General features: G+C 35.6%; 3 protein-coding genes across 6 annotated transcripts; 2 read left to right on the forward strand and 1 right to left on the reverse strand.

Annotated features, from left to right (window-relative positions):
• Window positions 1-6,298: 6,298 nt before the first annotated feature.
• On the forward strand, window positions 6,299-12,474 carry LOC107854678 (RHOMBOID-like protein 9, chloroplastic). Of its 3 annotated transcripts, none has more exons than XM_016699700.2 (7): window positions 6,299-6,516; window positions 7,562-8,014; window positions 8,122-8,296; window positions 8,378-8,543; window positions 9,048-9,218; window positions 11,738-11,892; window positions 11,962-12,474. In XM_016699700.2, the coding sequence occupies exons 2-7, from the start codon at window positions 7,684-7,686 to the stop codon at window positions 12,212-12,214; spliced, it is 1,251 nt and encodes a 416-aa protein (XP_016555186.1). In that variant the 5' UTR covers window positions 6,299-6,516; window positions 7,562-7,683; the 3' UTR covers window positions 12,215-12,474. The 3 variants fall into 3 exon arrangements, with proteins under 3 accessions (XP_016555186.1, XP_016555187.1, XP_016555188.1); XM_016699701.2 differs by having other exon boundaries at window positions 6,337-6,516; window positions 7,461-8,014; XM_016699702.2 differs by having other exon boundaries at window positions 6,337-6,516; window positions 7,562-8,005.
• Window positions 12,475-12,876: 402 nt separating this feature from the next.
• On the forward strand, window positions 12,877-14,397 carry LOC107854676 (membrane protein PM19L). Of its 2 annotated transcripts, none has more exons than XM_016699699.2 (4): window positions 12,877-13,182; window positions 13,335-13,449; window positions 13,831-13,879; window positions 13,980-14,397. In XM_016699699.2, the coding sequence occupies exons 1-4, from the start codon at window positions 13,050-13,052 to the stop codon at window positions 14,103-14,105; spliced, it is 423 nt and encodes a 140-aa protein (XP_016555185.1). In that variant the 5' UTR covers window positions 12,877-13,049; the 3' UTR covers window positions 14,106-14,397. The 2 variants fall into 2 exon arrangements, with proteins under 2 accessions (XP_016555185.1, XP_016555184.1); XM_016699698.2 differs by having other exon boundaries at window positions 12,880-13,182; window positions 13,272-13,449.
• A 273-nt stretch (window positions 14,398-14,670) lies between these two features.
• Window positions 14,671-20,225, reverse strand: LOC107854675 (ultraviolet-B receptor UVR8). Its single transcript, XM_016699697.2, has 11 exons — window positions 19,962-20,225; window positions 19,735-19,879; window positions 19,522-19,632; window positions 19,368-19,428; window positions 18,956-19,074; window positions 18,364-18,449; window positions 18,062-18,263; window positions 17,665-17,718; window positions 16,676-16,786; window positions 15,512-15,568; window positions 14,671-15,105 (listed from the first exon to the last, which is right to left on the reverse strand). The coding sequence occupies exons 1-11, from the start codon at window positions 19,988-19,990 to the stop codon at window positions 14,908-14,910; spliced, it is 1,173 nt and encodes a 390-aa protein (XP_016555183.1). The 5' UTR covers window positions 19,991-20,225; the 3' UTR covers window positions 14,671-14,907.
• Window positions 20,226-23,889: the final 3,664 nt, after the last annotated feature.

A 23,889-nucleotide genomic window follows, 5' to 3' on the forward strand; every position in this document is an offset into this window, starting at 1 on the left:
CTTGTTGAGGCTCTAAAAGTGTAGAATAAAGAACGAAACATCGCATTGAACATGTTTCCTTAACAAAATATGTAAAGGCATCAAATGAGCTTCATGATGACCCCTAGTGAAATGTGAAAGCACGAAACATAGGATAATGAAACTTGACTTCGACATGATCTTGGCGTATGTTTTATGGCACATGATCAAAACATTGTAAGACATAAATATTTTTTCTTCACACACTTCCGTCCTAACTATTTCACATAACGGGATCGTCTTCTTCTTCCCTCTTCTCTTTTAATCTTAACTCAAGAAATCACATCGAAATTTTCACCTACAACGACATCTATTCCCCTGCCTAACACACCTCTACGCTTCCGCAACCACTATCATACTAACATACAAAGGGTCATTAAGGAACCCGAGAATAAGTGTCATGAATGGAACTCAATTATAACCCATACCTATTGACCTACATCAAGGTGAGACATGAACTAAAGATACGATAAAATAGACCCAAAGTGCTCCATATATCAAGTGTCTAGATCATAAGTAGAGAGTCATTCGGAAGAAACACAATACAACATGAATTCTTAGGACAGAGCGCAGTGAGAAAGCATTGGTTCACATATCAAGATAAAATGAGAGAAAAAGACTGAATTACCCTCCTGGAATCGGAAATTAGTAAGACGAACTGGGCACCTGACGCATTAAGCGACGCGCCGCATCGGTCCCTACCGACGCGATTCCTGGCGCGACGCATCAACATCGCGTTGACCCACTATTTTGATAATCCAAACATGTCTCAAACGTCGTCTGAAAAATCTGAAACTTTCCTGAGATATCCCCTTTACTCCCTGATCATGAATCAACTCAAAAATCTACGTTTCGGGGTCGGGAGGATCAATTTGAAAATCATGAAAGTTAAGAGCTCATAAATATGACTAAGTATTTTAACAATTATAAAAAAAAATTCAGGTTGTCAACTCTCCATATATGCATTCAAGAGTGGTATTAAGTCAAGAATGCTACGGGGTGTTACATTACAACTAAAACAAAGATTTCTGTCTGAAGCGATTGCTCCTCATTTAAGGAACTGAAATTTGTCATGAGTTTGCATAAACTTCATCACTTTGGCTAAACCCAATATAGAATGAATTGGTGACATAAAGAAACATATATCCTTAGAACCAAGCATGCTGAGAGGCATAGATTTTCATGGATCACGGACAACACAACATATGACTTGAATACATGAAAGACTGGAATACCGAGAGACATAATTGCTTCTAGTTTAGAGGTCAAATCATAAACATAAGTCCATAGAGGACTCGAACCATAGGCATAGGCATGACTTGAACACATGATATAAGGCATTAGCAGAATAATCTCTAAAATGAAAGTAGGAGGATTATGCTTGAGTAGGAATAGTTTTATCATGACTCCTCCCTGCAACTTGCTACACTGAGAACATTTGGGAGCTCACTTAATTCCCCATCTCCCTCTTAGATCAAAGTCACAATTCTATACTTAAGGACATATCCCCTTATCAAGTATATAGCCACAACTCTCAACATAAAAGAGACATCACCACATACTTAAACTCTAAACTCTCCCTGATGATCTATACTTCGAAGGCCTCGCTTTCCGTAAATGCTACCCTTATCTTTCGCTAGCCTCTATAGCCATCACTCTACAACTCCCACTCTCATGAGCATATGCATTCACACTCCTTATCACAAAAGGGGTATCAGTGTATACATGAACACAACTCCTCTCATTAATCTCTAATACAAAGACACTAAATCATTTCTAGGACATCCCCTTTCAGGGACACTAATCGTAATATCTTTGAACTCCCAAAGTCATCAACTTACGACTAACATTTTCATGGGTATAGACACCCATGCTTCTAAACACTTAGCACTCCATCTTCAATTCCTTAGAATATTATCATTACACCTCTAATCACATAACCTACAAACCAAAGACACATATTGCCTACCTACACTTGTTGAATTCAATTTTAATGAACACTATACAACAACTCCCCAGACTTCTCCGTACTACAAAATTAAAAAACACAAGCTGGGTACACATGACACTTATACCATACAACCTTATCTAACAACACGCTATCTTGGGTTCAACTTATTCTTATATGAATATCGCTCTTATCATCTTAATGACTCAACTACAATTCATTATTTTTAATGTTAGTCCTCAAGTAGATATATCACCATTTATCCAGTCATTTTTTCACAAATTGCCAACCTAGGCCATTCCACACATCACATCAAGGCTACTAATTAATTCCCACAAAACATGCATCATCAATCTCGAGCTACTTTCTCACCACTACACTCCACATCTTGATTTCAAGCCTGTTATCTATCCTCAATTATATACCACCGATAAAGCATGCCACATACTACACTAATCCATCAAATTGGGAAATCAACCCAAATACTTCACTTCACTTAGCTACTACCTACAATCACAACCCTGCCATAACCTCGCTATTACAATTCAAAATTCACTACGTACCTTTTCATATGAAGTACTAGCTTACTACTACTACTTAAAGAAAAAGACCATTAAGGGGTAAAGTCACGTGATAGGATTAGTCGATCTTAATCTTATAATATAACCCATTCCAATCTTATCAACATATTCTAATTCCTCATATCATTCTTACTTACCTAATCATACATCACAATGATCTTCAAAATTCAACAAACACTAATGAACCTCTACCTACAACTTATTAACTAACCCACCCCTCTTCATTCACCACTTACCAATGATTTCTACAATCACCATGACTATCCATTCTGAGGTCCTTCCCTATTTCAAATAGATAATAATCATAGTCAACCACTTCCTTCACAGACTACTATATAATCTACAAATATTGCTACCACATTAGTCTATCACTATACAATGGCAACTCACTCTTCAATCCACGATTATACAACTAAAACTATTTATTTACGCAAATGCCACCTAATCTTGTGACTTCATGTTACTAACTTCTGGATCAACTCACTACCAATAGGTCATGACACTTTAACATATACTACTACTCGGATGGAAATACAGTTCCAACATTCTACTACACATCATTACCCTTATACATCACATCTCCAATAAGAATTTTATTAAAGGAGACTGAATATACTCCATACCTCAGGCTCAGCCGCACAAATGATACAGATAGGGGTATATGCTTAAATCAGCACACTTTAAAGCACTCATGGACTCCTTTCAAGTCCTTGTGCAAATTCATAACTTTATGGACAACTCAATCAGAGAGAACCACACCGCTGGGGGAGCTAGACACTTATACTTGTATCGCCTCGACAATGAGGCATGGCCCATGAAATTGGAGTAAGGAAAGAATTTGTATAACTTTCTTAGGGATGACGCTATAGCACGAACTAGAGTATGAAAGAGGAACATTCTAACTCCATAGCACGAACTAGAACATGAAGAAAAGTAAAACATTCCTAAACGCCTTGTAGCCTCTTGCTTATAAGTGTGGCGCGCTACACACCCATAAATAAGACTTTACCCGATGCGATTTCGCAGACACTTTGGGACCATAAATCATGATCTGATACCAACTTTTTCACGACCCGAATCGAGGCCGTGGCCGTGACGGGTATTCCAAACTATGAAGGCCAGAGAGCCCTTCTAACTTGCAATCACATACACCATTTATATGCAAACGGAATTGCGGAAATACGAAGCAATATAGAATCATGGTCATGTTCTAAGTTAAGCATATCAATATGAAAGAAAATCTATCAACATCGAGATATCTGTTTCTGTCTGTGAAATCTCTAATACATATAAAAATTAACAGAACTGTCTGAAACTGGGACAAGGCCCCCAGTGGACCTAAACCAAAATAAATAACAAGCGAATAAAAAGAAATAGGCCTTCTGGAATAAAGAATGCTCACCAACTGCACACTTCACTTCTGTCTGAATTACTTTACGGCTTAGCACGACCTCTAGACTGAACCTCAGACCCTGAAATATAGGGGGTCAATACAAATATACTGGTACGCAGAGTAATCCAAAATAATGCACTTTTATACAACATAAGTGAGAGCAGTTTGAAATCAATTTATATATAATATATGAAAAAACACATGGTCATATTTAAAAGACTTTGAACAATAATATGAAATCCATGATTCACTCTTTATCTTACTTATGAGCTAGATGGTACACCTTACAATCTGTAATTCCATGGGCTATACAGAATCCGCCCTTGACTCGGCGGCCAAGCCTCCAATCCAAATTTGCCGCAAGGATTGGAGTATCAGTATGGGGAGACACGCAAGACCATACAGCATGGTGCCATGATCCCCTAATTAAATCAACATGTCATGGTAGAGTACAAGACCACAAAACATGGCTCCTAACTACAGTTCCAAAGTGGGACGACATAAATCAAGGTACACAAGACCACACGACATAGTACCATAACCCTGTGTCGGCAAATTACGATTTCTAGCATTGAGTCTTTCAGCTCGTACTTTCTTCGGGTAACCATCTAATTCTTTTTAAGCCCATTTTTAACCTTTTCTTAACATGCAACTTTCTAAATTTCAAAATCTGCAAATCTGAGTGAAATCTGATTTCTATTTTATTCTGAGTTTGTTATGGCATTATCTATTTTGGTGTCGTCACACCAAGACTTGCAATTCATGTTTCAGAGCCATAAAATATCATATCACAGTCTCTTCTTTCAAAACATAAAGTTTGGACTACCATACTTCCAACAATTTACGAAAACTCATACTTCAAAACATTCATAAAATTATGCAAAGGATATCTCTTTTCAACATTTCAACAAACATGTGGTGGTCATGCATCTTTGGCAAAATCATGTAGTTCTTTCGTTATATATATATTTTCAACATCATTCAATCATGTAAAAGTCCCCTCTCTTCAATTCAAAACCATAATCAAGCCATAAACAACATCAAAACATTTATATCATGCTCCCAACAATGCATTTCGAATAAATCATATCTTACGAAAACAAGAAACTTGTAAACAAGAGAGGAATTTCTAATAGATCATGCTCTCAATTCATCATTCAAATTCATCAAACACATACATATATATACTTATACATGGTTATAAATCAAGTTTGGGGGAAATGCCTCAAGACCAAAATAATAATGTCATTAAAGAATTCATAAAGCAACATTGTAATACAAATTCTAATACCCCTTCAAGAATTCATGATTTCATAATGTTTAAATATTGTTGAAACAATTTCTTTATGCCCATGTAGTTTTAGGAAAACCCCACGTACCTTACATTAAAAGATTTGAAAGATGGAACCTCGATCTTGGTCCGTTTCTTGGAATTCTTGATCTTAGGGATGAGTTCTTGATCTTTGGGGATGAGTTAGGGTTTTGATTTTGAGAGGAAGAGTGAATAATAGGAAATTTTGGCTTCTTGGGGTTGAAATTCTATGTTATAGACGGATTTTGGGTGAGGGAAAGTGACCAAAATGCCCCTAGACCAATTAGGAACTGAAAACAGCTTTAAATTCGTGTCAGGTTTTGTGTCGGGGCGCAGTCGATGAGACGCGTCAAGATCGCATCGGCTTACTACCTCACACAGAAAATGCCATAACTTTTCGCTCGGTTATCGATTTTAGGCGAAATTGGTATCGTTGGAAAGCTAATTCAATTATCTACAATTTGGTGGTCTTTAGCTGAAAAATTCTATGTGTATCAAAAGTTATACACGTTTAAAGTAGACCCTTGTAGAATCAAATATCAAACTTTGGATGAATGAATGACTCTTAGCTCAACTTTGCTCCAAGTGATCTTTATGAACACTTTTCACCTCATAATCACTTTATACACTAGGAGAAGGATCGTGACACATGAATAGAAATATAAACCATGGAATTTAAGCTTACGCACGTAGGAACGACGGTTTGATTTCTAACATGAAAAATAGGGGGTGTTACAGTAATGTTCTTTTCCTTGTAGCATACTATGTTATTCACTATGTTCTTAACTAGAAAATAAATATGAACAGTACTCTCGAAGACTTGCTTTCCTTCCAATTCTTTAAGCTAGAATAAAAGTAATTTTCTATTTATGCTCTATAAATTCTTCTCTTTTCTCTAATGTATATTAAAGATAATGACTTCAATTTCTATGGTCACCAACATATATAATCCTGGTTTAGTGAACTAGATTTAGTGGGACCTACCCAAAGCCCAAGTAGTGGATATGAGCGTAATTTCACTACACTTGCCAACGTTTAAGTGGGACAATTGAGATAAGATATAATTTCATGTGGATCTTTCTGATTCTTTCATCTGTACCTCTTCCATAATCTAAGGATATTTAATTTAGAGGTTGTTTATCTTCTAAATAATCCCAAGCATTAAATGGAACTGACCAGCTTCTGCTACTTAGTGGTTCTCTTGTTTATGAACATCTCGCCAACTATCATGGAATATCACTCCTAGTTCTTCTATAAATTAAAGGTCATACGTTATATAACTCTTGTTTAATTATACACTCTCGCACACACATCCATGATCCTATATTTATTTATTGTAAAATCTGTAGCATAGCAGGACGGGTTGCTTTTTTTTTTTTTTTTTTATTAAGAAGTCTGTAGCAGGGAACTTTTATGTAGAGATGAGGGGGTGGCTTTGCGGGGTTTAATGATAATCTTTGCTGTTAATATCCATGTTTACTAATGTGATAGTATGTACTTTGGTAATTGAGCTGAATCTTGAGATGGACTCTTGTCAGCAAAATAAGGATTAGAATCTGTAAGGGATGGTTTGGTGGAGTGTGTTAAAAATAATAATGCATCCATTTGTTTGCTATATTTTTTAAGCCTATTTATAATTAATGTTTGTATTAGTTATATACTCTATATTTATTGTATATTAGGGTATGTATTACTACTCATTCTAATGTATGCATTAGCATAATTAAAGATACAATTATCTCTTAAAAAAAATTTCATGTCCTTTCCACAATATGTATGAAGGGTATTTTTGTAAAAAAGTATTTTCTTAGAAATTATGCAATTTATGTTATTTTTAATACATCAAACCAAATATTATCATAACAAAAATGCAAGTATAACTAAACTAATGTAAGCATAGCTAACACAAATATTACTAATGCCCCAAATTTTGTATTATTCTTTCACTCTATCAAATGCCCCCCTAAGCATATAACAAACAGTTGCTCCTACATATCCTCTGAATCATGACTAATTCCCATATGAGTTATACAGGTCTAAGTAAGGCACTCTACTACATACAGCGTAAAAATTCCTTACACTATCAGTGCATGTAAGTTAAATCTTTAGGAATATGCATGCGATAGACTCAGTTGCCTTTACTTGTAGTTCAAAGATTACAGGGTGTTGTTTACAATAGGGTTTTCTAAGTGCTTCGAATTTCCTCAGATGCCTGCAAATGAAATGTGGATCCAGAGGAAAAGGTGTCTGTGTTTGTTATATAAAATGAAAGTGTACTTGATCTGAGACAACTCTTCTTCTGGCTGCAGAAGTTTTATCTGCACGTCTAAAATTCTATCACTTGCACCAGAGAAGTGACATTTTCTAATATCACTAGCAAGAATGACCATGAAGTACCTAACGGAACCAGTATCTTGTTGAATAAAGCACAATGGCCTGCACTACAGTATTTCTAGGAAGTGTTCATTGCAAGGGATGCATTCCACCGCAGGTTGTGACTAGATTAAGTCATGTACGTACGGAGAATAACAGACTTTCGCCTTGGCGTAGTTCTCAGAGAGAAATATTCTGGACAGTGAAATCTGCATTGAGTAGTCAGGAGAAGCAACTGAGAGCCTTAGATTCTTATTTCCGAAAGCTTCATGATAGAAGGAGAGCATCATCTTCGACTGAGATGGAAAAAGTAACAGATAAATATCATCGGCTTAAAGCAGAGAAGGTACTTCGATCTTTGGAGTACTTTCGTGGAAAAGGTAATGAAGGTATGAATGCAAGAACTGCTAGTTGATGGACCAACTTTATATTACTAACCTTGATATGATCTTGTAACCTTCAAGTTGATTGTTTTTTAAACTTAATTCTGGTGCAGATCCAAAATTCCATACCTGTTCAGCTTCTGATGACAATACAATTGAAGAAGAATCATATTTTCCCACGAAAATAATCAACAGAGGTGGCAGAGCTAAGAAACTAAAACAGTACATGAGGTTAAAAGCTAAGGATGTAGAGAGTTCGAACGAAGTATCATCTAGTTTTTACTTGATGTAAGACATCAACCTCCCATCCAATTTTGCACCTGCTACTTTACTAATGCATATTTCTAATGATTTTTGCCTATGTTGCAGAGGCATACTGGCTTCTATTAATATTGCTGTATTCCTCTTCGAGACAGCTAGTCCAGTCAGCAACTCTGAAATAGGGATATTTTCACTTCCAATGGTATATGGTGCGAAGATAAATCATTTGATCCTACTTGGTGAATGGTGGAGGCTTCTAACACCGATGTTTCTGGTACAAGATTGAAAATTGGTTCGTCCTTACATAATTAATTTCCCTAGAATTGTGTAGAACGATAAGACTATAGCGTGGTATATAATTAAGTTTTTTATGATTGCTAGATGTAAAGGTACCAGCAACCACACAGAAAATTGAGTTTTGCTTTCTTTGGACTAACTTTTGTTACACAATCAGCATTTGCTGATGAACCTCGAGCGCACTAGAGTTATTCAAGATATACAGAAGTAAAACTGCATATGGAGCAACCATTATAAGGGAAAGATCAGCTTAATTTCTCGTTAAGAACAGAACGGATAGGTTAGCTAATAAGAGTTTTAACTTCTATATACTATTAGTATAAACGCTTTTTACAATATCAAGTCATCTAAAAGGTATTTAGAGATAACTACTGATATGACAAGTAATACTCAATAGCTTGTTAAATTACGCTGATAATATGAATGTAATTGGATATAAGTTAAATCCATTTACATTGATTGTTGATTTGCTATGTTGCAGCACTCAGGAGTCCTTCACATAGCCCTTGGTTGTTGGGTGCTTCTAAATTTTGGGCCTCAAGTATGTAAAGCATATGGTTCATTTGCATTTTTCCTGATATATCTTCTTGGAGGAATTTCTGGTAACCTCATCAGCTATCTTCACACTGCGGAGCCAACTGTTGGAGGAACTGTAAGTTCCATTGCCATTACATAATTTCTTTTCCTAGTTCAGCTTATTTGGCCTTAAATGATCTTGTCATCATCAGAAGTTTCAGAAAAATGGAGTCGAAACATGTAGATATCTAGTCATATATTATAAGGTCTATAAGTTTATCACCTCTATGGTACCCCAAAGAAATCTCTATATAATGAAAGCTTGTTTCATGTACCTAGATGAACGATTATGGGAAGCGCGTATTATCTGTTTTGTCACAACTAAGTTGGTTGAGAGCAAGGATGATGAGTAGAGACAGACGAATAAGGAGGAGTATAAGGCAGCTAGGAGAAAGGCTAAGTTAACGGTTACGGCAGCTAAGACAACAGCTTTTGAGAGCTTGTATGCAGCTTTAGAGGAGAAAGGTGGGGATAAGAAGTTGAATAGGCTTGCCAAAGCCAGGGAGCGGAGGGCTTGTGACCTTGACCAAGTGAAATGCATCAAAGGAGAAGATAGTACAGTGTTGGTTGAGAATGTCCTCATTATGAAGAGGTGGCAATCCTATTTTCATAAACTTTTGAACAACGAGGGGGACAAATGTTTTGTGTTGGGGGACTTGGAGAATTCTGAGAAGTGTCACGATTATGGTTATTGTAGGCATTTCAAGGTGGAGGAGGCTAAGGGGCTGTTCGCAGGATGCTTTGGGGTAAGGCGACAGGGCTAGACGAGATTCCAGTGGATTTTTGGAAGAGCACTAATGGGGAAGGTTTGGAGTAGTTGACAAGGTTGTTTAACATCATTTTTAGGGCGGCGAAGATGCCTGAAGCGTGGAGATGGAGTACCATGATTCCTTAACAAGGGAGACATCCAGGATTGCAATAATTATAGAGGTATTAAATTGTTGAGTCATACTATGAAGGTTTGGGAAAGGGTGGTAGAGTTGAGGCTGAGAAGGATCGTGACTATCTTTGAGAATTAGTTCGGTTTTATGCCAGGTCGCTCGACTAGGAAGGCCATTCACCTTGTGAGGAGATTAATAGAGCAGTTTCGGGAGAGAAAGAAGGACTTGCACATGGTGTTTATTGATTTTGAGAAGGTTTATGACAGAGTTTCCAGGGAGATTTTGTGGAGGCGCTTGGAGGTTAGAGGGGTGCCCGTGGCGTACACTAGGGCGATTCAGGATATGTATGATGGTGCAAAGACTCGTGTGAGGATGGTAGGAGGTGATTTAGAGCACTTTTTTGTTTTGATAGGTTTGCACCAGGGATCGACTCTTAGCCCTTTTTTATTTGCCTTAGTGATGGATGTGTTGACGCGGCATATTCAAGAGAGGTTCCTTGGTGTATGTTATTTGCTGATGATGTGGTATTGATCGACGAAACTCGGGGAGGAGTTAATGATAAGTTGGAGATTTGGCGACAGACCCTTGAGTCTAAAGGATTTCGATTGAGCAGGACCAAAATGGAGTACTTAGAATATAAGTTTAGTGATATGTCGCAGGAGGCTGATGTGGTTGTGAAGCTCGACTCTCAGGTCATTCAGAGGAGGGAGAGTTTCAAATATATGGGATGTATGATTCAGGGCAATGGCTTGATTGACGAGGATATCACGCATCGTATTGGGACAGAGTGGTTGAAATAGAGGCTCGCTTTGAAAGTTTTATGTGATAAGAAGGTACCCCTAAAGCTTAAAGGTAAGTTCTACAGTATGGCACTCCGACCGGCTATTTTGTATGGAGTGGAGTGTTGGTCAGTTAAGAACTCCCACATCCAGAAATTGAAGGTGGCGGAGATGAGGATGTTGCGATGGATGTGTGGCCATACCAGGAAAGATAGGGTGAGGAATGAGATTATTCGGGAGAAGGTGGAGGTGGCTTCGGTGGAGAACAAGATGCGAGAAGTGCGGTTACGTTGGTTCGGGCACGTGATGAGGAGGAGTTCTAATGCTCCAGTGCGGAAGTGTGAGTCACTGGCTATGAATGGTTTTAGGCGGGGTAGAGGTAGGCTGAAGAAATATTGGAGGGAGGTGATTAGACATGATATGAAGTAGTTACAGCTGACAGAGGACATGGCCCTTGATAGGAAGGGGTAGAGGATGCTGATTAGGGTAGAGGGTTAGGGGGTGGGAGCGTTTCTTTATTTGTGTTTGGAGTTTCTTGTTCATGGGTGTTGAGTGATGCCTATGTTTTCGGTTAGATAGTTTTTTAGTAGTATCTGGTGGCTGTTGTATTACTTTGTGGATACCGGTGTTATTTTATTTTGCATACTGTACTAGTCTATACGCATTTATATTTTGTGATTTGCTATACTGTTATCGACCCTAAGCCGGAGGTCTATCGAAAACAGTCTCTCTGCTTCTTCGGAGGTAGTGGCATGGCCTGCATACACTCTATCCTCCCCAAACCCCACTGTGTGGGAATACGTTGTTGTTGAAGATCTATAAATTTATCAACTGCGCATATTTCTCTTTTTTTCCTGGATCAGCTGTGTATTAAGCTACTGGTTTGGAACTCTTATGATACATTAAGTTATTTGACGAACAGTATCACATTTTAGGGACCTGGTTTTGCAATAATAGGAGCTTGGCTCATTTATCAAGTCCAGCACGAAGACATGCTAGGAAAAGAAGCTCCTAAAAGCATGATCGAAAAGGCGATAATAGCAACTACTTTCATCTGTGTCCTAAGCAACTTTGGGCCTATAGATGACTGGTTAGTACTTAGCACCTCCCTTCATACCAATTTATGTGGTACAGTTGACAATAGTTTCGATGTTTGCAGGGCACATTTTGGAACAGCATTGATGGGAATAGCATATGGCTATCTTATATGTCCAACTCCTCAAGTAGAAAGTGTTGCATCTTCAGAAAGTGATCAAAAAGAAGGAATCTCAATGGCTAAAAAATATTCAGATCCTTGTAAATCCCTTTTTTACTTCTCGCTCTTTATTCTGCTGCTTGCTTCTTTGCTTTTGGTAATAGAACCTCCTCTCAACTCAATAGCTGGAGCTGGAGATAAGTTCTATATAAGCTGAAGCAGGCAGTGACGGAGCTAGGATTTTCACTAAGAGGGTTTAATGAAGAAGTAAACCTACGGAGAAGCCAAGGAAATTCAACATCTACTATATATACATAAAATAATTTGAACCTTTTATATACGATGTAATTTTCCACACGGATGAGCCCTTTACTTCCACTTCGCTGCGCACAGGAAGCAGGGTACTTAGAGAAAAAAAACAATACGTTGTAATACAGTGTTATGGAGATAGTTTTTGAATAAATGAGCTTTACAAAATTTTCTTACTGTTTTGATCTCTGCATATTCGTGTACAATTTCATCATACATGATCATCATGATGTTAAACCATATCTTCTGTCCAGATTTGGTTGGTTCTAAACTATTGTATTATAACAAAGAAGTACAAGGTTACAAGTGACCTACTATTGAATGTTGCAGAAGTTGTTAATTAGATAAAATAGTCTACTTCGAGCGCGATAAAAGTTGACATAAAAGATTGATCAATTGAGGAAAGGATCATTTTTCACTAATTTTACCAATTTCTAACTGCCTGACTAATTCAAAACCTTTTTCTATCAAGAAGGCCCATGGGCTTGGAAAGAGAGAGTGAAGTGGGCTTAATTCACAAATGCAAGCCCAGCAGCGTTATTGTTAGTTATCAAAACTTGTCGACACCTGTAAAGGGTAGCAACGTAGTCCTCTTGAAGACACCACGTATATCCAACAAACCAAAATATTGAACTCCTATTTTCAGGAAAAAACCAAGCAAGTCTTATAATACTAGTAGTAGCAAGCAAGCAAAATTGATGCAACTCTGATTCTCAGCAGACATTAAGTTAAATCATGAAATAATGGCGGTGGGAAGAGGTGGGAGAAGTCTTATGGGACCATTCTTGGTCATAAACTTAGTAGTTTATTTAATTGTACTAGGACTTGCTGGCTGGTCACTTGACAAATACATTGATGGCGAACAAAATCATCCTCGTATGTCACCTCACCTCACCTCTTTGAATTGCTTCTTCCTAAAATAACATGTGTTTTTTGAGTTGTATTGCTCAATGTGTTAATTACAGATTTAGGTGGGAACCCATCGACAAGTTTTTTGTTGATGTTTGCATTGATTGCTGGTGTAATAGGTGCTTCCTCTATGCTACCTGGGTTTGTTCATCTCCACAAATGGACTAGTCAAAGTTTGGCTACTGCTGCTTCTTCTGCGATCATCTCTTGGATTATGACTGCTCTTGCTTTTGGGTATTAATAACTACTCCTATTACTACTTCCACTCTCTCTTCATGGGCAAACTCAATTTGTTCCAAATTATATGAGGCTCATTTCTCGTCACTCAACTTATAGTTATATCTCCCAAAAAAAAAGAAGTTGAAATTGCACTCACAGCTATTAGTCGACAATGTTACCATATGAGAAATCTAACTCAAAGTATATGATATGCAATCTTTAAAATAGAGTTTTAACTTTAGCGTAGAATTTGTAATAGCGTTGGAATAAGAACAGGTGGCCTGATAATACGGTAGCTTAGACAAATACTTTGCCTATAAGTACCATAATTAGAGGACTAACTCGCTGACGAATGTGTTTGATGAACTGATGATGATGATGATGATGATGATGCAGTCTTGTTTGCAAGCAGATAATAATGGGAGGTCACAGAGGAAAACGTCTGGTAATTGTCTACATGATTCCGACTACTGCCGTTTCATATTTAGCTACAAAATTTACTACTGTTATAGAATTCATTTCTTCTACTTTTGTATAATGGACAGCAAACTTTGGAAGCGTTGATCACTATAGCTATGGTGAGTCAGTTACTCTATATACTGTTGTTGCACGCTGGGATCTGTCGCAGCAGCTACGGCCCTGTTTATGGTTCCTATGGGCCTCAGCACTAGCTTGCTCAAGTCAGCTTCCTTGGTCCAGCTTAGGAATTGCTCCCTCGATGATTAAAATGCCAATATTGTTTACACCATCAGTCCATATAAGTTAAAAGTACGTGTGCAGAACCACCGTTAATCCGGTCTCTGGATGAACTGTTTAGAATGTTACTATGCGGATTAGACACAAACTTGCACATTGTATATTCAATTATCTCAGGGAAACTTGTACTTTGTATGCCCAATAATAGAAGTAACATATGCTTGGATTTCAAGTTTTTTTGCTTCAATGGAGTGGTTTAATCACTTATATTTCACTCTCTTTTTTATAGACTGGGGCAGTCAGGATAGCTGTACATGAAATCTGGGTTCTTGTTTTAGAAGGTTCATGGGGAATTTAGAACACTAGATGAAAGGGTTATAATTCCTGCATTGAAATGCAAGGTCTACTAGAGAAGAACAACATGCTGAGTTCACAAACCAATTTTTACAGAAGTGTAATGTGTAGTGGAGGCCAAAAGAATGGCGCTAATGGTACTGGCATTCCAATATCTGGATTTACGCAGCAAGAAGAAGGCAGAAGTAGCCTATTCACAACATAATACCAGTAGATTAACAGAAGCACACAGCAGTAAGTTCCCAGAAGGGGACCATTAATCACCAACCCAGCCAGAAAGAGAAAAATTCTGGACTGTCCACCTCAGTTGCATATAGAGAGTTCAATAATAATACAAGTACAACCAAACCACCTCATACAACAGTAACACTGAAGCAGATGCCTACCTGACTTCAGACTTAAAACTTGACACTTCTAAAGCGACTACTCAGACTCAAATGTCAGCCACTCTACACTCGCCATAGTATGGCGGCCACCACAAGCAACGAGTTTAGCACACCAACGTCCTCCTTCAGCACTGCTGACATCACTTGGAGGCGGAATATTTACTGGAACTTCCGATGGATGACCAGTTGTCACCTTTCTACCATATCCTAATCGTCCATGGTCTCCCCGCCCAAACTGCCACATGACAAATAGCCAATCAGTTGTTATTTTATCTTCAAGTACAAGAACATAGCAATACAGAACCATAATCATTTTCTGATATGTCTCTCCCTTGGGAAATGGATGTGTCAAAATTGAAATATGAGGTGTTGTCTACAGATTGCGGAAATATACGTGCTTCAACTGTTGTTCAACATACTCACATTTCAACCTTTTCCAAAAGCTTAAAGAGGGATGACGGATTGCCCACAAGAATGTTATTCAAATCTGTGTTGCTATAACAAATTTGCTAAAGAGTTTTGGACAAGAAAATTGCATGTTTTCCTTAAAGATTTTAAACAAGTAAAAAAGACGAGCTTTAGTATGAGCCTAGTTATTCAAATTCGAAGGATTAGAAGGAAAAACAGTGTCTACTACTCACAGAAAATATTCGACCATCATGCGTTAATGCAACAGAGTGTGTGCCCCCACATGAAACCTGTATCATTAGAAACAGAAATTAGAGAAAGAAGCACTAAAAGCTAGTGAAACCTGTGTCTTGGATATCATGGTACATGTAGAAACAGAAAAGCAACAATTTTCTCAGAGAACGGAGATGAATAAATCAAGCACGAACATTCACAATCAGATTACTCTTCTTGCACTCTCTATGATGAACTAACAAGCACGGATAGATAATACAATGTTGCATCTCGGTATCAGATTTTGGTTTTGCTGTATTTTTTAAAATTTTTAGGCACGTGTATCGTTGGTCAGTTGGCTGTGCCCATTGGTTTGGTCACAAGTGTCCTATTTTAGAATGCCACATGGATACTAAGTATGTCCCAAAATTGATGAGAAATATGGGCAGAGATGTAATGAGCAAAAACTATTAGAGACGGTAAGCGCAATTGCCTGCCCTGTCTCTCCACCTGGGTAGCTCAACAACAATGGAAAATATACAATCAAACTCAGGAGAAACATTCCACATTCTTACTCAAAACTCCAGAAGAAGAAGAATAGCTGAGTCAGACTGTTCTCTTGATTATTTTATTTCATCCTTTAAATTTGGACGCTTTTCTCATTTGCTGCTCCATTGTGTTTTCCTTTTTAATTGTACGTTAAAATCTTTTTCTTTGCTATATGCTTTATCTAGTGCTATTTGGGATGCTTTATCAAGAACTATATGAATCTAATTATTTTTGCATTTGTTTGACAGCTATAAATACTCCTCGCAATATTCACAGAATAGTTTAAACTACGCATAATTTTGTATAAACCGGCGTCCCTTTAATTCTAGTAACTTCTGCGTCTTCCTGCCATATTTGTGCCAGTTAGAAGATGAGCAATATTTCAGTCAACTAACATTTTGGCAAAGGCAGACTTCTTATTCAGTCTAAAAATAAACTTTATCAAAAAGAAAAAATTAGTCTAAAAATAATGAACATGAGTGCAGTTTTCATTTTTCCTGGACATTCAAGTTATATTTCATAGCTTTGCACCTCCATCAGATACACAGAGAGTGTGCACGAAGCACAAGGCAGTGACTTCCATAGTGATGAGCAGAAAAGAGGCCTACTGATAATGAAGGATATGAACAACCCACCTGGACAATGTTCTCCCCAGCTAAAAGTTGAACCTTTTGTGGCACCATTTTACTACTCTTGTCATCTCCAAATCCAAGTCTACCATGTTCTCCTCTTCCCCAGCCATGAACCTACAATAAGCAGAGTTAACACACAGTAAACCCAGGTTGTGGACTATAGAGGATCATGAGACTGTAAGTCTATATTGAGGTTCTTCCAAGGCACAAGATTAGCAGAATGGGAGAACGTGTAGCCAGGTCTGCACAGTGATCTAGGTGAATTCCTGTAATAAGCAATCTTTCTGACAAAAATGATGGCCATGAGAAGTACAAAGCAAAAGTACAAACCTAAATTTGTCAAACTTATTCGCCAAATTGACCACATATTGGACCTATTTGCTAACGAAGCACTATGATTATATATTCTATCGTTTGGCAGATAAAATAATTAACAAAACAGAACAATTTTAAATAAAACAGGTTACAACATTTCACATCTCTAAGCTGAGACCAGCCTTACACATCGGAACCTGCCATACAAACCATTGCTTCAATACCAATTTTTCAAGTGCAAAGAGAGTGTCGTACATAGTGGCGGAGATTGTTAGAATACTGACAACCTCCTTTGCAATCCAAGAAATATCACTCGTGAGCATGAGACGAAAAGCTGGGGTATTCTAATCAACAAACTGCATATTGCCTACTATATGCAACTTCATAGAACCATCTTTCTAGTATAAGTAAAATGATTTTAAAAAAAAAGGGGGGAGAAAAGCACCAATCATGAAAGTATTTTCACTTTGCTTTTGCGCAAGCCAGAAATAAAGGGATCAGGAGATCTTTTGATCAGATACTATTAACAATGACATATAGTCAGATGCACAATGTTCAGACGGAGGTGTATTTTATATTGAAGGAACATATATACTGATTGTTGTTACAAAAGTACAGGAGACGAAGAAAAATATATAATGCAGAACTAACATAAAACGTTAAGACACAAGATATACCTCTCCCTCGTCTGTCAAAGCTGCAGAATGCCATCCTCCAGCAGTAATATCAACCTGGACATGAAAATAGAAATATCTTACATACTTCTTTTATTTATACATCTTATATGCTCGTGATAACTCTTTGGCCCATTTCCGTTCTAAAATCAATAGAATTGGTAAGGGCTTGTGATTTTCATGCAGTAAGTTTGTTGGTAAGGAGATATATCCAAAGAAACTGGACTGAACAACTGGTCCTTTAACATGATGAACAACTTAATGTGCAACAGATGGAGATGCTTCTTGAGAAAATGAAGAGAAATATGAGAAGTAGAAGTCGGACAAAAATGAACAAGTACAAATCATCTTACAAACAGAATAACAATCAAAATGACAAGGAGGACAGACTAATACAAACCAAAGTGAGACCAGATAGCCCTTGAACAGCAATTGGTTGTGATCTTGGCTGGGTATCCCCAGTTCCAAGTTGCCCATACTCATTATTACCCCATGCCATTAGAACTCCGTCATCAAGAAGAGCCAAGTTATGAAAAGCCCCTACTGCAATCAACCTCACACTTGCAAGACCTTGTACACGGACAGGAGTAGAAATTTGCTTTCTGCAAAGTTTAGTGCAACACTAGTGAAATTCTTAAACAAAATAATGATTTGTTGTAAGTATCATGGTTGCTGGAGACCAATGATTAGAATAGATCATACATGTCACCAGGAGGCCATGGTTGACCCCATGTCCATACTTGTCCTTCCCTTGTAAGAACAACCGAGTGTGTACCACCAGCAGCTACCTGTTATGTAAAAAATTAGAATTTAATGAAAATAAGGCAACACATTCAACATTGCTGCACATAAGATAAAGATTCAGCTGAAAGAGAAGAAACTGTTAATAGGTCTACATGTATTGGGATCTGGTTGGTGAAAACCTCTAAGTGAACTAGTTTTCTCCCTAACAAAAAAGAATTAACTATTGAGCAAATGAACTTGAACATATATCTTAAAGCTATTGCTATCGAATGGATGTTCAAAAAGGAAGAAGTTCAAGAGTTAGCAACAAATTTGCTGACATGAGGCTTAAACCCAGACACCAGAGGTTAGAGAGTACAAGTAAATATCCAGAATGTACTCAGTAAAGTGCAGAAATCCTGCAACTCCATTTATGAGAATCCACAACAAAAATCAACATAAAAAACTATTTGCAGCATCATTTGAAGAGTCATCAACCAACAAAACAAGGAAAGAAGCTGCACGCACCCAGCCCCTCGTATGAAATGAATCAATATAACGAGAGTGTCACCTGACGAACAGAAAGCTTAGCAGCACAACGTTTAGGGATCACAATATCTCTCTTTATAGGCCTTCCAGTGTCATCTTTCCTTTCTGGTTCTTCACCACATTGCCCGTACTCATTACCACCTGCAAGGGTCATAAACTTGAAAAAATAAATAACGGCTTCAAGTAACCGGAATCCAGTAATTTGAATACCAAAGTATAAAAACAGCTTGCTGAACATTGGAAGAAACTAGAAGCTATTAAAGCAGATTACAACGAAGTTCAACGATGTTAACTTTGTGGATATACAATCTACCAAAGCTAAAAAAAATGAAAAAGCCATCCTAACTTGGGAATACAATAATACTTTTGTAACCCTTCTTGTTCTAGAGACAAAATGGTAATAAGGACAAAGACGAAAGAAAGCAAAGGCATACCCCAAGCATAAGCCTTGCCTTGATCATCTACAGCCAAACAATGCCAACCACCAATCGCCGCCTGCAATCAGAGAAATCCAATAACACCTACAACAACAAACTCCAGCAATTCATTTGCGCAAATAGAACTTAAAGCTGACATCCTAATTATTACCTGAACAATTTTCACATTGGCAAGAGCTTTAACCTGACTAGGAATATTCTCAGTTTTAGTCTCAGGTGGATGTCCCAAGGTCCCTCTCTGATTCCAACCCCATGTAAATAACTGTTCATTCAACACACCCAGAAATCAAAATCACACAACAGAACAAGAAATTCAATCAATAACCAGAAGAAAAGAAAAAGGGTATTATTATCAGGAGCATACTTTTCCATCTTCACAAATAGCAAGAGAGTTTCTACTACCAGCAACAACGGAAGAAACATTTTCTGAATTTAAAGCTTCAATTGAACAAACCCACTCTCTCTCTTCATTGTTTCCAATACCCAATTGACCATCTTCTCCAGAGCCCCTGCTCAATAAACATATACAATAAAGATTTGCTTTTTATGAATTTTAAGCAAGTGAGAAAAGTTTTCAGCTGGCTTACTTACCAAGCGATGACGGCGGTTCTGGTAGCCATTTATACTTGTGGCTGCCTGCTCTCTGTTTTCTGTATGTTTTTTCAAACTCTGATTTTCAAGAATCGGTATTGGGTGTGTGCATACAAATGGTGGACTCCTCACTAATTATGAATGGGTTGGACACTGGACAGTGGAGGCGCCCCTAATACACATACACTGCATATTATGCATTCTCTAATTATTGGCACTTTGGGAATGAACAACTTTATTTTAGTCCAGCAGATATGTACCACACTACCAGTATCTTTTAAGTAAGATTTTTTATTTTATTTTACTCGATTCGTTTTAAATTTTTAAACAGTATAAATCTCGACCTTAGAGCTTAATTACAAAAAAAAAAATTAATATTTTACCTAATTATTAAAAAAAATGGTTTTAAATTTATTGTGATACATAATTAACTCCTTATACATCCAATACATATCCAATGATGGTATAATTTTTCTTTTGTAAAAATACACAATTATCTCTCAATATACTCTTTTCGATTTTGAGTTTGTCGAGATTCATAAAACATCCAACGAAAATACTTTTTTTTCTTGAAAAGATACATAAATAGATTTCAATATATTCTTTTCGATTTTAAATTTGTCAAGATATATAATTAGTTTCCTGATACATCTAAAGATACATAATTAGGGATGTGCAAAAAGCGAACCGATAAAATATTATTGGTTTATTGTTATTGGGTTAACGATTTTTTAATGATTTTATAAAATAAAATTATTGGGTTATTGGTTCGGTTCGATTTTTTCTTATTAGGTTATTGGGTAAACTGATAACCCAATAAGTATATATATATATATATATATGTGTGTGTGTGTGACTTATTATATACTTCTTTTTAATTTCTACAATTTAAACCTATTATTCAATTATACAAACTCTTAATTTTCCCTCCACATTTAGAGCCCATTTGGATAGGATTAAAATCTGGTTAAACCGATTTTTAATCTCTTTTTTAGTTTTTTAAGGTGTTTATAAAATTAAAAAGTGCTTAAGAAAACTAAAAATCGATTAAAAGAATCAAAAAGTGAGAAGCTGGGTACCCCAACTTTTGTTTTTTAGATTAGAATTCTTTTAGATTTGACCAAAACATTTATTTTTTTATCCCTTATATTTGTCTCTAATTCCAACAATATCCTAAACTTATAATCCTTAAATATATATTATTTTTTTTCTTTTTTCTTTTTGACGCTTCGCTTCATCTCTTCCCTCCAATTTCCTCTTTATCTTTCTTCTTTGTTTTCATTGAATCCACCATTACATCGGAGGTTCGTTCAAAAATTTTATTTTAAAATTAAAAATTATAAATAATTCACCTTATTTATAGTATTAACACCTTTAAGGACATTTACGTCATTTTAACAATAAAAAACGTTTAAAATCACTTGTCTACCAAACACATCAACAGTTTTTTTTCAGTTTCAGCACTTCTATCCAAATACTTATCTACTTAATTTATAAGCACTTATTTTAAGTTTTTAATCACTTAAGCTAAAAAGCTATTTTTTTAATCCTATCCAAACGGACTCTTAGTCCAAACTTGAAGATTCTTGTAAATTAAAACACATCATATAAGATTTTTGGTTGCAACTAAGATTTATTTTTTTTCCTGTTAGTTATTACTACTTCTATTTTATGAGTATTTTTTTATCTGTTAAACCGAAAATCGAATCATTAAGGAATAAAAATCAATAAATCGAAAATCGATAAAAAATATCTTATTGATTTGGTTATTGGTTTAACATATTTAAAAATCAAAAACTGATAAACCGAACCGATAATATATAAAATCGATCCGACCGATGCACACCCCTATACATAATTAGATAAAATTTTTGTAATTACTTTATAAATATGAGGAAGGGGAGCCTTGGAGTAACTGGTAAAGTTGCTGTCATGTGACCAGGAGGTCAGGGGTTCAAGCCTTATAAACAGCCTCTGGCAGAAATACAAGGTAAAACTGTGTACAATACACCCTTATGGTGGGGCTCTTCCCCGGACAGTGCTCATAGCGGTAGCTTTAGTGCACCGGGCTGCCCTTTACTTTGTAAATATGAGAATTTGTATAAATATAATAAGTTAAAGTTGTATATATTTATGTTATTTTTCCTTTTTTTTTTAGTTTATTTTTCCTTTTAGTCTTTTTTTTTTATATAAAGAAAGTATTTCTTTCCTTTTTGATAACTCCACATTTATGGCCATAGGACTTGGGAGGATGCCTTTTTATTAATCTCTTCATTTTATTTTATTTTGCTATTTTTACTTATCTATTTTAGTAAATCTATAAACTATATCTATATCTATAATCAATAATCAATAATCAATAATATATTAAAAGTGTGAAGAGCCTTAGAAAAGTGACTTGAACTTTTTGCCCTGCATTAAAAGTCTCCTCTTTAGACAGAATCGTCTTTTTACTATCTTCCTCAAATTATTATTTAGTTATTATTAATATTAGAAATTTGAAATTAATTAAAATCCTTATATGAGTTAGGAAATAAAGTTCTAAATCAATTCAAATCTTACCTTACATGTAATTTATTAATAAATTAAATAAATAAAAAAATAATGTTAATTTGAATTGAAAATAACAAAAAAAAAAGGTCCAAAGCAAAAAAGAGAACAAAAAAAAGGAAAATACATAATTGGAAAGAAAATTTAATTGGATTGAAAAGGAAAAAGAAAAAGAAATCGTGTGGAGGCAAAACGGAAAAAAAAAAAACATAAAAACAAAAAAGATTTACATTAAATAAATACAAATTGAATTGATGAAAAAAGAAAGTAAACTAAACCTAAAATTTCTTATAAATTGAGAATTCTTCCTTTCTACAATAATACGTCCACAATATAGTTCTTAAATAATTTTTTCCTTTATTATCATTGTTCATAAATTTGATTGTGATTTAAGGTATGTTTTCTAAAATTTTTATTTTTGATATTTACAATCTTGATAATATCTATAATTAAAGAAATAAATTTGTTTGTGATTTGAGATAAGTTTTTTAAAATTTTAATTAGTATGTTCTTGAAGTTTATAATAATAAATCATCATGTATTCCTGATAGACAATTGCTAATTGAGAAGTTTTTAGTGAAATATTAATAGTATTTATGATTGAAGAGACAAATTTTCTTGTGATTTGAAGTAAGTTTTCTAAAATTTTAGTATGCTTTTTATGTTATAAAAATAAATTATCATGTATTTTTGTTAGACGATCTTTTTTGTGATTTTTTTTATAATAACTTATATACAATAAATAATTTAAAATTGATTTATTTACAATTTTGACCAAATTCTTTGGATTATATTTCATCCTAAGAAATTGGTTAGCCGCTCTAATTGTATATGGATTTCTTCTTTTTTTTTTTTTCCTTTTATCCACTTAAGGTATTAGGAGATTTAGTTAAATTAACAATCTAGCTTTTAGAAAAGTACTAACTGAATTGAATTCTAATGATATCATATAATTTTATTCAAAAATAAATTTAAAAGAACTGAAAGTAGAATTTTAATCCAATGACTATATATTTATAGTATAATAGGCATGTTTATTTATTAATCAAGATATATTTATAGTTTACACGTCGTAGATAAACTTATAGGTGATAGATGAATTTACATGTGGTAGATGAATGTCGGTCGGCTTTGAAGATTTTTTTCAGATAAAGGTTAGGTTTAATTGTATTGAATTTATATCTCTGTTTTGATTTTTTTTTTTTGTGTAAAGGTTAAGTTTAGTTGTATTATTTTGATATCTCTATTATCGTATTATTTTATTGTAATTCACAGGTGCTAGATGAGTGTCAAATGGCTTTGAGAAAATTTTTGTGTAAATGTTAGATTTAACCAAAAAGGCTCAAAAATACCCCTGAACTATCCAAAATAGCTCAAA

This window comes from Capsicum annuum, chromosome 2 (assembly GCF_002878395.1).
Source record: "Capsicum annuum cultivar UCD-10X-F1 chromosome 2, UCD10Xv1.1, whole genome shotgun sequence".
In the NCBI taxonomy this organism is placed as follows: domain Eukaryota; kingdom Viridiplantae; phylum Streptophyta; class Magnoliopsida; order Solanales; family Solanaceae; genus Capsicum; species Capsicum annuum.

Excerpts from the sequence above, each read along its gene's own strand:
- LOC107854678 (XM_016699700.2), top strand. The coding sequence starts at position 7,684 with ATGGCCTGCACTACAGTATTTCTAGGAAGTGTTCATTGCAAGGGATGC. Across the intron at positions 8,297-8,377 it reads TCATCTAGTTTTTACTTGAT|AGGCATACTGGCTTCTATTA; the intron begins GTAAGACATCAA and ends CCTATGTTGCAG. Across the intron at positions 9,219-11,737 it reads AGCCAACTGTTGGAGGAACT|GGACCTGGTTTTGCAATAAT; the intron begins GTAAGTTCCATT and ends ATCACATTTTAG.
- LOC107854676 (XM_016699698.2), top strand. The coding sequence starts at position 13,050 with ATGGCGGTGGGAAGAGGTGGGAGAAGTCTTATGGGACCATTCTTGGTC. Across the intron at positions 13,450-13,830 it reads ATGACTGCTCTTGCTTTTGG|TCTTGTTTGCAAGCAGATAA; the intron begins GTATTAATAACT and ends ATGATGATGCAG. Across the intron at positions 13,880-13,979 it reads GTCACAGAGGAAAACGTCTG|CAAACTTTGGAAGCGTTGAT; the intron begins GTAATTGTCTAC and ends TATAATGGACAG.
- LOC107854675 (XM_016699697.2), bottom strand. The coding sequence starts at position 19,990 with ATGGCTACCAGAACCGCCGTCATCGCTTG. Across the intron at positions 19,429-19,521 it reads CCAATGTGAAAATTGTTCAG|GCGGCGATTGGTGGTTGGCA; the intron begins GTAATAATTAGG and ends CTCTGATTGCAG. Across the intron at positions 18,264-18,363 it reads CCATGGCCTCCTGGTGACAT|AAAGCAAATTTCTACTCCTG; the intron begins GTATGATCTATT and ends TAAACTTTGCAG.